Genomic DNA, 12,671 nt, shown 5'->3' with positions numbered 1-12,671 from the left:
ATACACTACGGCCAATTTAGTTTATTCAATTCACATCCAAATTGTTTATATAAACTAAAATATTTTAATCTTTTTCACTTACTCATTCACCGTTTTCTTCCTATTTTGTATTTCTCACTCATGGGTAAAATATTAAGTGTTTATGCACTCACTGGCAGAGTATTTACATAGCATGTGACGTGCCAAAACCATCAGTCGCGTGTGGCACAGGGGTGGTGGGGGGGAGGGCAGTAGGCTGGAGGAGGTGGGTATGATGAGAGCAGTTGGGATTGCCAGACTGGAGCACGGTGCACCATCTGGTACGGCCCTCTCAATATTCTCCAAAATTTCTCGGCTTTGCTCTCACCCCTCCTTAACACAAAACATAGGGACTGCCCAGACTGGCAAAGCCTTGTGTGTCCCTCTCCTCCCTGAGATGAATGTGGACACGGTATGCCATTCCGAACAGTGCTTGCATTTGACTACGCCAAACATGTCACCTTGCTAAGACTGCGATCTTGTCTGTAGGCATACCGACTGGCAGAAAATCTGTCCTGTTACACGCAGTCATTACTCTCTGCCATATGACGGATGTGTAATTCAGCAAGCCTATCCAGCATCAAAGAAGTTTGTCATATTGACCTTAAAAAACTCAAAAAATCTACCAAGAAAACGATCATTTGACATGAGAAATATTCAGAGACAGACAAGGCATCGGCTTTATATTGATGCCTTCTGCATTTGCAAAGGCTCTGAAAGTAGCATTGATACAGCCAGTGCTGGAATTGGCAAACTCTAAGCATTTGTTCAGATGATTTTCTTTCACATTGATGGAATGAGGGCCAAGGTCTTCTAGAAGAACACAGCATGCATCACTGTCTGCCAGCCTAAAGACCTGCTTTCATATTCTATCTATAAACATCACCTTTCTCTCTGCCTATTTAGCAGGTCTGTGCATAGAAACAGCAATGTTTATTTTATAAGAAACTACAAACATTTTTATAAATAAAATACACTCACTGGCCACTTTATTAGGTACACCTTACTAGTATGCATTGAGTTGCTGCCATGTGATTGGCTGATTAGAAATTTGAGTAAATGAGCAGTTGGACAGATATACCTAATAAAGTGGGCCGGTGAGTGTGTGATCTTTGTTGTAAATGTAAAATATTTCAAATCATATCTAAAATCTATAAAATGTCATTTCCTGTCATGCCTTATTATTAAAGTCAAGTTATTAACAAACAGGTTTTTTCTGTAGTGTACAGTCCAAAAAAGCTCTTAAAAATCGCATCTTGATAAATGTAATGCTTCGGATGCTTTTATTGGGGAATCACAGCAGCAGAAGGTGCTGTGATAAAAGAATGACTTTTTGTTTGTCTGAATGTGCAAAGGAGCTACCTTAAAAGCAACTCTATATCAGCATTAAAAGCATGATATTAGGACAGTTTAACTGTGTGCTAAAGTGCAAGAAGGACACATTAATAAGCATGACCGTTTCATATGCCTTGTAATACATATTTTATCTTGCCAAGCACACTTTCATATTTTATCCAGCATTTTCCTCAATGGCTCTTGATGTGACGCCCGAAATCAAAGTAAACAAGATGCTATAAATATATGGAAACCTACTTCCTACACAGTTGGCATCATCTATTAGCATGTTATTAAAAACACGGCTGACTTTTTTTCCCAGGCCACCGCGCTACCTTTAAAGAGGTGCTGTCTTGGCAGTGATTTCAGCCTTTGTTCTCCCACACAAATAGAAGGTTCACATACACGAATAAGTATCCGACCCCACCCCTGATCAGCTGTTCTGACAGAAAGCCTGAGAAACAAGAGAATAGGAAAAGAGAGCAAGAGTTGGGCATGCAGACAGACAGGCGAACAGTTTCACAACAGACAGGCAAGAAAATAAAAAAGGTCAAAGGAAAACAGAGCACAAAAGAATGGAAAAATAGTGAAAATAAATGGGGAGAAATTAGGTGCACTGTCACGGTCAATAAACAATGCATTTTCTGTATAAATGTTTTGTGAATTCAAACAAAGGTTGCGGCATTATTAGGTGGCTAAATTTACCTTAAGGGCAAATTAGGTGATGTTACATAGAAAGCATATCACATGGATCCTAAAGAACAAACAATCCATGAGGTAAAAAGCGAGGAAATGCGGGAAGATGAGAGAAGAGTGTGGGAGGTCTGCTGCCTCTGTTTGTCAGATGTGTGGCATTGAAGCTGCTGATCACAGATTTAACTGTCAAAATACTGTCACCAACTCTCCTTTTGTACCCCATCATGAGTTACAAACTCACAATAATCTTGTAATTATTTTCCCCTAAAGCCAGCTAAATGCAATCCACAACCAGTACTCATTAGTCAGATCAATCACATGCAGGGATTGCAGGACACAATGCCCAAACACTAGAATAACTAAGCTAAGTATAGCATTAATGCATAAAACATATGGTGCATTTACTATAGAGCAAACGCACTTACAGGGGTGGTCCACTACAATATTATATTTTAAACTTTAGTTCATGTGTCATGTAGCTGTGTGAACATAACAACATCTCTGAATGTAAGACGCTTAAAGTTCAATGCAAAGGGAGACAATGGTTTTTTATAGAGTTGCTTAGCATAGCCTACAGCAAACGAAATTTGGGGACAACAAAAAAATACATCCAGGCTAGTGAGATCACAAGGGCCTCCGGTTACATGTATTGACCTTGCGCACACACCCTGCGCAGCGAAGGGGCGTGGCCAGAGGCGCCGTAATGTTAAAGCAGTGAAAGCTAAAATGCCATCCAAATGCTCTTCTGTTTCTGTATTTTGGCTTCCAAAGATATGACACAAAGAGAGAAGTGCTTACAGTTTAAATTAAAATATGTTCCAGAGAATTAAAAAATATATATATAGCGCTAGCATTTGACAAAGGAGAACTTCCAGAATCTCTCCCAGTTCAGTGCTGGATTCGGTTAAATCTCCTCCAACCGACGAAGCTGTGGATTGTGAGCCACAACCTGTAAGTATTTTTATTTGTTAAAATTGATTAACTACAGACTCAGTTTTTAGCGTTAACAGCTATGTTGTAGTGAGGACATAAACAAGGATGCAAACAACGAGAAATACTGTTTAGCAACATTTTTTATCTACAAATTCATATTTATCAGTCAAACCCTGTAAACGGCCACAATCTTCACCAGCGCTGCAGTGTCTCTCTATGCGGCTGCTTTCCGCGTGTTCTACATCTCAAATAACAAATTCGCAAAAGATATGTGAATGTTTCATATTACTTGCACATGCTTATTCCGAATATATTTGAAAGACACTCGTCAGATTTTATTTTAGAGAGTAGGCGTGAGCTATGTGCTCTTCATTTCTGTCTGGTAGCGCTGCTAACAGCTGCTCTGACTGGACTGCACAAAAGTGCCAGTGTTCCCAGATGTAGCCAACTAATTCCAGCCCAAAAACTATCCAAAATCCACTGAAACACAAAGACAACTGCCCAGATAGTGGAGGACCAGGGGATGAGCATTAGATGGCATCTCTTTAGAAGATCATAACCAGTTTATAAGTGTAGACCGGGGGGGGGGGGGGGGGGGTGATTGGTTCTATAGAGGTGAACAGGTAATAAGTGAAGACCCTTGGGGGTTGGCGGGGGCATGGGGTTGGGGGACGCGTTGTTGCGAACCTCCCAAATTTTCACTACCCGCCTATGTCATTTTTAAGCGCACAATACAATTAAAAATCATCCCAATCTAGCAACACTGAAAAGCGCTTGCAGGGGGCTACGTGGAGCCTCTTAAGGGTGGGCCTTTCAGAGGAACTAGGAAATATAACAGTCATTTTCATGTTAGCAGAGTAGCTGTATATAATCAAAGTAAGATATATGAAAACATAATATGATTTTTTTACAAGTGAAGCATGAGCACACATTGCTTAGCTTCTTATAAACACAACCAAGCCTTAAAATACACTCTGGACCCACCCCTTTAAAAAATCTATGTTCTTGCTCATTTAAATTAAATTCTACAAGTGTAGTATATGGAGTGTAATTTTGTCAACTTCCTAAATTGTTCTGAGTTAATAATAATAATAATAATAATAATAATAATAATAATAATAATAATAATAATGTTAACTATGCCAATGACATCAATGTCATGACAAAAAAAAAATTACTACAGAAAGGCATAATAGCTCATCTTCCGCTAGCATAAATCAGCCTCACCACAGAATTAAAAGCTCTGTAACCACTCAGAGCACTAAGAAAATATGGACACTAATTACAGGTCCAAGCTAGAGCTGTTTTAGCTGTTTTTTACTACTGCAACATAAACAGTGGTTGCCTGCAAGTGTTTTAGCTATAACAGAATTGCAAAACATTTTAACAGCCTCTGTCTTTCCCACAGCCATTTAAAAAGTAATACAAAAAATTCAAATCATTGCTATATGGTCCACACTATAGCAGCAATCACATTACGGAAGTCATTTGACCAGGAATACGCTTGATATTTTTCCACGCAGATTTTGAAGCTGCACAACAACTTCAAATTGCTTAGTTTGAAAGGTACTTCTGCGTGAGCTGTTTTATACCTCACTAAACATTTAATGATAAACACACAAGGTTTATTTATTTTTATTTTTATTTTTTTTGCAAGTTTCACTACTTTCCTCAAACTAAAAACTTGCTCACAAACTGACTGATCTCATTATCACAAACAGGACATAGAACAGCAATAAAGATTACTCAGGTTGTCTGTAGCACTTGGAATACTTAAATCCTCACTCCTTTCTATTCATATGAAAGCTTGTTCTTTAACCTGAGCCACAACATGAGCAGAGACACCTGTAGCTGTCCTGTGGTCAGCCGGTATCCAGGTCTTATTTCACCCTCTCAACAGGTATAACTGCCCCTAAGCGAAACCACATCTGATCCCAAACTCTTTCTCACTCTCATACACCTAAAGAAATCAGGACACATGGCAACCGAGCTGTGCATGTAGTAAATAAATCACACAACAGTGCTTTTTGAGCTGTTACACAGTAACTAGCTTCTTGTTGCACATTTGTGGCAAAGAATGGGATTTGATATCCTTAGACTGCCATTACACATGTTTCCCAAAACTTTAAGTGTTGTTCCAAGCACATCCCTTTTGAGAGTGATTTAACGATAGCTTGTCTTCACATCTGAAAGTTTCTTGCACACAGTATAACAGCAAAAGGCGCCGCAATCTCATTCCTTCTGACATCTAATACATGTTGTAATACCTGAGCAAAAATAATGAATACAAGTGCTAAATATATTCCAGGAAGGACTGACATGAAAACTGCCGGCAAACAACTACAAAAGATTTGTGAGGGGGAAGCCAACGCACCTAGGTGATTATTTTTTAACTTGACACTGATAAACAGCGCTCTAGCGACACTTTGCTCAAAGTGCCATGTCCTCCCACGAAGTGCAGCAAAGCAGATAGTTAAGAAACAACAGTACCTTTCCTTCTACCAGACTAACGCTGTCAAAGTGGCAGCTACTGGGGTTTAATGCGCTTTGATGTTCCTCACAATGCAGCTTAAGTGGGAGGGAGAGGGAGCTGCCGCCCGCAGGTAAGTTAGCGACCCTTAGTGAAGTGCAGAGAGTCTGGTTGTCGAGCCTTTCTCAGTTTGCATTAGGCGGCTAATAAACAGGAATATTTAATAGGCATTCTTCGACAAAAGCTAATTGTTAATTCAATAACATGCTAAATACAGTTGATCCAGGGCCAGCATTTTGGTTATATATATATATCTCTTGTTTAACGGAGAGAAGATTTTTTTCAATATACTTCTAAACATAATAGTTTTAATAACTCATTTCCTAATAACTGATTTATTTTATCTTTGCCATGGCTGACAGTAAATAATATTTTACTAGATATTTTCAAGACACTTTCTATACAGCCTTAAAGTGACATTTAAAGGCTTAACTAAGTTAATTAGGTTAACTAGGCAGGTTAGGGTAATTAGGCAAATCATTGTATAATGATGTTGTTCTGTAGACTATCAAAAACAATATAGCTTAAAGGGGCTAATGATTTAGACCTTAAAATGGCTTTAAAAAAATGCTTTTATTCTAGCCAAAATAAAACAAATAAGACTTCTCCAGAAGAAAAAATATTTAATATCAGACACACTGTGAACATTTCTTTACTCTGTTAAACATAATTTGGAAAATATTTAAAAAGAAAAGAAAATTCAAGGGGGGCTAATAATTCTGACTTCAACTTAATAGGCAATGCAAATAAAGTAGATCTGCCATACTGTACATTCCGTAAATGTAACTAGCCTACGTGACACCTACGACTAAAACAAACATGTACAATGTACAAATGTACAAAACCTACACTATTAAAATGGCTATATTTATAAATGTATATACAGTTGAAATCAAAATATTAGCCCCCTTTGAATTTGTTTTCTCATTTAAATATTTCCAAATTATGTTTAACAGAGCAAGGAAATTTTCTTTAGTATGTCTGATAATATTTTTTCTTGGAGAAAGTCTATTTGTTTTATTTCGGCTAGAATAAAAGCTAGTTATATATTTTTTAAAAACCATTTTAAGGTCAAAATCATTAGGCCCATTTAAGCTATATATTTTTTTTCCGATAGTCTACAGAACAAACCATCATTATACAATAACTTGCCTAATTACCCTAACCCCCCTAGTTAACCTAATTAAATAACCTAGTTAAGCCTTTAAATGTCACTTTAAGCTGTTTAAGAGTGTCTTGAAAAATATCTAGTTAAATTTTATACTGTCATTATGGCAAAGATAAAATAAATCAGTTATTAGAGATGAGTTATTAAAACTATTATGTTTAGAAATGTGTTGAAAAAATATTTTTTCCGTTAAAAAGAAATTGGTGGTGGAAAAATAAACAGGGGGGCTAATAATCAGTGGGGCAAATAATTCTGACTTCAATTGTATGTATGTATTTATTATTATTTGTTTTCTTTCTTTGTTTGTGTATTTATTTATTTAATTAGTTATTTTGTACATGTTGAATGCAAGGTTACTAATTGAACAATGCATCTGCCAATGGTTAGCAACGTGTGTGCAATCTAAAAAATACCCAAAAAAGAATATAAAAGGTACCATATAAAACAAACAGCTAATAAACAAACAAATATTCAATCAGAAAAACATTCTAAATAGTTCATATGATGCCGTTGACATTGAGCATGTAAAAATATTACCCTGCTGTGGGAGATACACATGTACGTACACAACAAACATTTCAACCTTTTGCATGTCCTGGTGCCCCAACATGTTTAAATTAGTCACTGATGGCATGTGCAGATGGTGGTGTGCGGGACAAGATGAACTCTTACCTGTTTAGTCATGGAGTCAATTAGTCTTACATAAAAATCCTGCTCTGTTCTGATGCCTAGAAAACATAAATGTTGAAATTAGCTTTCTTTATTTTTCATTTAATTTTCCAATTAAACATTCACTACACAGTGCCTTTACATTAAAACAGCACAAGACAAAATACTCTTGAAATAACCACATTTTGATAGCTTAATTGTGATATTTTTATAATATAATAGATAAGTCATGGACAGAGAGTTTAAAGAACTATTATTACTATTTATTGATTCATTGATTCATTCTTTTTTTTTTTTACAAAAGGTATAAATATGCATAATTTATTTTTAAATATGCATACTTAATATATAATTAAATCAAATTGCAAATTTAAATTAAAATGGTTAAATATAAAAACAGACAATGCCCAACTAAATTTTAAAATATCGAAACGATAACGTATATAGTGCAACATTAAGTTTAGTTATAAATCAAATACAATCAAATCTTTCAAATGACACAAAGTAGATTATTATGATGAATTGAAAATTAAATACGTTTTTAGAAAGCTGTGTTACAATATGCTTGACAAACAGCAGACATAACCGCTGGTTTATTTAGAAACTGACCAGATGACAATGATAGACAGCCTGTCAGGAATACACTAATGAACATGATCAATTCACACTCACTCGACTTAACAATTAATACTGCGTGGTTGAAATAGGATGTTAATTGATTTAAACCTTGACTGAATTATTATTGCGTTAAAAACTTGAATTACTTATTAATAGTCATGCTTTGATTTGGAGAAAATAAATATGAGTTAGTTCACGGTGAGGGGTTATCACTGTTGCGTTTAATTGTTTATAGAAACAGTCGCTTAGGTCGTGATTTAAATCACTGCCAATATTCGTCAAGCTGAAATGACAGCATCTACTAATGTTGCTATTTTAGTGGAATTACTTTCAAAAAGACAATCAATCAAAGTTCGCTAATTCAAGCTTCGTGCGCAAATAGTCTTACCGTTGCTGTAGAGAAGTGCAGTCTGTAATGTATCCATTATTTGTCTTTTCTCCTGTAGTCTCCTGTGCATAAACATAATATAACAACAGGTCTTAAATAATAAAATATTGTTACAGCGCTTTAAATAAGTAAAATTGTTGGGGTCCATACTAAACACTGGAATTCATTTTAGCGCAACTAGTAGGCTCCAAATGCAATTGTATACAGTATATAGCTATAGTATTTCATATGAGGTCAAAATTATTTATTGTTCGCTGATGTGTCTGTTATATTACTATGGTCACATTTACGTAAATAAATGTATTATTATTTTATATAGGCCTACATTTGTTAATTGCGTTTTGCTTTAGCCTACTTCTGTTAATGAGGCTGAAAATACTGAATTGATATGAATGCTTGTAATAGCAACAGACCTGTTTTGTGAGCACAACTTGTGAGCAAAATGTATTAACTGTATATTAAACATTCTCTAATATTAATAATTAACACTGGTCATATTAAACAACTTTCTAATTTAAATAAATGTTTATCTTTAAAATTATTTTAACCTTGTTGTAATATTTAGATATTGATATATAAAATATAATAACGTCTGGAGTCTAAATTAATATGTCTATTTTTTCATATTTTTAAAATAGGTTATGCATGAGTTTTGGCGTTTATTTTGCACAAAGGCTTATATTAAATTTCAAATTGTATATTAAGGGCACAATATGCGATAGTGGTGATGCTGAAAATTGTTGATGCTCAAGCTTACCTTCTTTTTCAACAAATCCGACAAAAGAGGTTCTCTCTATTTCCCCGGCTGACCTTGTCGATCATAAAGAGCTAAAACAAAGTGAAAGAAGTTGGATTTCCGAAGGTTTGAGGGCGGCTGTTTCTCGAAGTGCGCACGGGCCAGTCCCACTCCACTGCGGAAAAGACACGCAAAATGCCCGTGTTTAAAACATCCTTTAGAAATTAGTTGTAGATGTGTATAGAAACAAAATGCATGTAAACATTGTTAATCCGTTAACTGATTTTGAGAATTAATTATGCTTAGAAGCTGCGCAAGTAAAAGCAACATTTTATTATGCTGTTGTTATAAGTAGTAGTTTTCTCCAGCAAGTTCAATTCAGTGGTCATAGGACCTCCAGATGTTATGCATGCAAAAAAGCTTTCCCATAGTACGCAAACTTCACATCCAGAGGAACTCATCAAAGCTCACTGAACGACAAACCAAAACTATTCAAAGACTTAATCCTCCACAGTCCGGATGAAGTTTCCCAAAATGCCAGCAGCACGATCAGTCCACGCTCCATGTGAGGTAAAGATGCAGCCCCGGGGGTCTCTTACCTCTGCGCGGCCGTGTTCGCATCCAGCACCCCGGCGCCTTGCATCCATGTTCGGACTGTGTTCATATGCGCGGCTCCGATAGGTTCTTCTTCAAATACTCCCACTCCTCTGGATGCTCTCCTGAATCCCAAACATGAAACCTAGATTCTCAGTTTGTCCTCCCGTTAATATGTTCTCAGGTACCCTTATTACGCGCGTTGCGTTAGAGAGAGAGAGAGAGAGCGAGAGAGAGAGAGAGAGAGAGAGAGAGAGAGAGAGAGAGAGAGAGATAGAGAGAGAGGAGAGAGGAGAGAGAGAGAGAGAGAGAGAGAGAGAGAGAGAGAGAGGATGTTCAGATTCGAAGGAGTCTGGCAAAGCTGGACAGATCCTGTCACCAAGACGCAGTGGAAACAATACGCAAGATTTATTATCTGTGCCAACAAAGTTTCTTTCAAACAGCGATCAAGCTGATCTCTTATCAAATGTCATGCCCTACAACTTTTATCGTCTTGTTTTTTTTTTCCTGCCAAACAAAAAAAACAGATAAAATAAAACAGATAAAGAAGTAAATCAAGAGGATCCTTAAATCCTAAGACCTTGGTCAAACTGAAGTGATTTATTTCCCGTCCCAAAGGAATCAATCGTTTCGTTTAGTGAGAGGAAGTAAACACGAGCTTATAGCAGCCACAGAAGCAAGGAGGGACGAAAGAGGCGGTCCAAAGGCAAAAGGGTCAGATCCGCCCAACTTGAACTGCCGTCTCTCTCCTCCTCCACCCATTTAATCAATCTATCAGATGAAATTGCTCGAGCATTAAAAAAACTGATTTGAGTTAGACGGTACGACCTCTCGCAAAATGGATCTTTATTGACTCATTTATCTTGATGCTGACACTGGTATGATAAACTTGTACCTTGTTCGCAAATTCGAGAGAACCATTAACAATGGCAGATTACATGCAGTTTTCTATGGATAAGTGCACGCGCGCTGCAATGTTGCACTCGAGATTCGCAACCGTATTAAATTTAACTATGTAAAAATGAAAAGACTTGAGGGACCATAAACTAGTTTCAAAGATGGCTGATATCTGCCGAACGTAGCCTAATAGGCTTCTGCATCAATTAGTTCAGTTAAGAGATCAACTGGCTATGTCACAAGAACACACACTAAATCACAGACTGAAAGATCTGTGGTTAATAAAGATGAGCCGATGGTTATAATTAAATTACGTTTAATTCTTACAATTCTTTGCAAAGGTGACTTAATCTTGCACTGATTCTCTCTCTCTCTCTCTCTCTCTCCTCTCTCTCTCTCCTCTCTCTCTCTCTCTCTCTCTCTCTCTCTCTTATCTCTATCAAAAAGAAAAAAAAGAAGAGATATTTCATTAATTTTTTTATTCCTTTTGCCATTTTTTTTTCAAAATTAAAATAAAAAATAAATAGAATATAATAATAATAATAATAATATAATAATAATAATAATTATATAGAGAAAGAGAAATCGGAGGCAGAGGAGACGGAATAACGCCATACAGCAATAAAGAATTCATACAAAAGAAATAAAAAATTAAAGATGCTTATGTGATTATGTGGTTGATTCATACACGCGCTCACGAACACAAAGCTGATATCATAGGCCTAGTGAAAACTGCTCGATAACACTCCTAATTATAGCTACAGCCTACAGACTAAATCAAAATAGATTAGGCAGCCTATAAATTGCTAAGCCCTATAGGGTTACATTTAATCTAACATTTAAATATTTTGGGCATACGCCGTTTTTAAAAAGTAACTTTAATTTCTGAAACAACATCATATGGAAAAAGTTTTTTTCCAAAAATGATATTTGCTGTTAGCCTAGAAAATTTTACTAGTTTATAGACTATAAGAACACGAGACTCATGAAAATGCAAATATTTTTGATTCGCTCAATTATTTATATTTGGGAATTACATGGAAACAAATGAGCTCCCCTTTAAATACATACACGGCGCAAAGCACATATCAGTGTAACCACATCATTTTTTCAAGCGCTCTCACTACAGATATGCAGCCGTACGCAGGCCCCAGGGGCCACTATATTTGTAGTTTCTCCCCTCGTTTTTCTGCTCACAGTCAAAAAATATTTAATGAACTGCATAGAATTGGCATAAATATACTCAATAAATAAATGTAATAAAGTTTAAGACGTTAAGACAGGTCAATGTACACAGGTGCCATAATGCCTAGAGCCTATTTCGATTAAAACGAATAAAATAAGTGCATTAGTGCAGCAGGCATATACATAAATCGATACAGGGGTTGGACAATGAAAATGAAACACTGGCCACTTTAGTGTTTTAGAGGTTTTAGGGCTAAACTTGACCACCAATTTGTACTGCAAGAGTGTAAAGGTTTAATTAGCAGAATAGCACAGTTTTACTTAAAATATTGCAATGCACACAACATTATGGGTGACACATCAGAGTTTAAAAGGAGACAAATTGTTGGTGCATGTCTAGCTGGTGCATCTATGAACAAGACAGCAAGTTTTTGTCATGTATCAAGAGCCACAGTATTCAGGGTAATGTTAGTATACCACAAAAAAGGATGAACATTCAAAAGGAATAAGTGGCCACAAGATGAGGCTGTCTGAAAAGGATCTCCAGGTGTTAATCCAGATTGTATCCAAAAAAAAAAAAAAAACCAATTTAAACTGCCCAACTCACTGCAAAATTAAATGTGCACCCTAACTCTTCTTTTTCACCAAAACTATCTGTCTGGTGTCCACAGGGTCAATATACATGGCTGGGCTGTTTATAGCCAAACTTTGGCCACTCATGCCAATCCAAAACGTTGGTTTCAATGGTGCCAGCAGTCAAAATCTTGGGTTGTGAGCAATGTGAAACAGGTATTGTTCTCTGATGAGTCCACCTTCTATGTCTTTCCCACATCAGGAGAGTTACGGAGTGAAGAAGCCTAAAAGAAGCGTACCACCCAAACTTTTGCATGCCCAAGCATCGGGG

The 12,671-nt window shown here is 36.5% G+C and overlaps 1 protein-coding gene across 1 annotated transcript in view; it reads right to left on the bottom strand.

Moving 5' to 3' along the window:
* The window catches only part of ebf1b (EBF transcription factor 1b), a 232,292-nt gene extending 222,410 nt beyond the window's left edge, over positions 1 to 9,882 (bottom strand). Inside the window, 7 exon segments of the mRNA XM_056446497.1 lie at positions 7,353 to 7,408; positions 8,356 to 8,387; positions 8,389 to 8,407; positions 9,113 to 9,157; positions 9,160 to 9,266; positions 9,691 to 9,786; positions 9,788 to 9,882. Of these exon segments, the coding sequence (XP_056302472.1) occupies positions 7,353 to 7,408; positions 8,356 to 8,387; positions 8,389 to 8,407; positions 9,113 to 9,157; positions 9,160 to 9,266; positions 9,691 to 9,786; positions 9,788 to 9,825 (393 nt within the window). The 5' untranslated portion in view covers positions 9,826 to 9,882.
* Positions 9,883 to 12,671: the final 2,789 nt, after the last annotated feature.

This window comes from Danio aesculapii, chromosome 21 (genome assembly GCF_903798145.1).
Source record: "Danio aesculapii chromosome 21, fDanAes4.1, whole genome shotgun sequence".
Lineage (NCBI taxonomy): Eukaryota > Metazoa > Chordata > Actinopteri > Cypriniformes > Danionidae > Danio > Danio aesculapii.
This window is presented reverse-complemented; position numbering and strand designations above follow the sequence as displayed.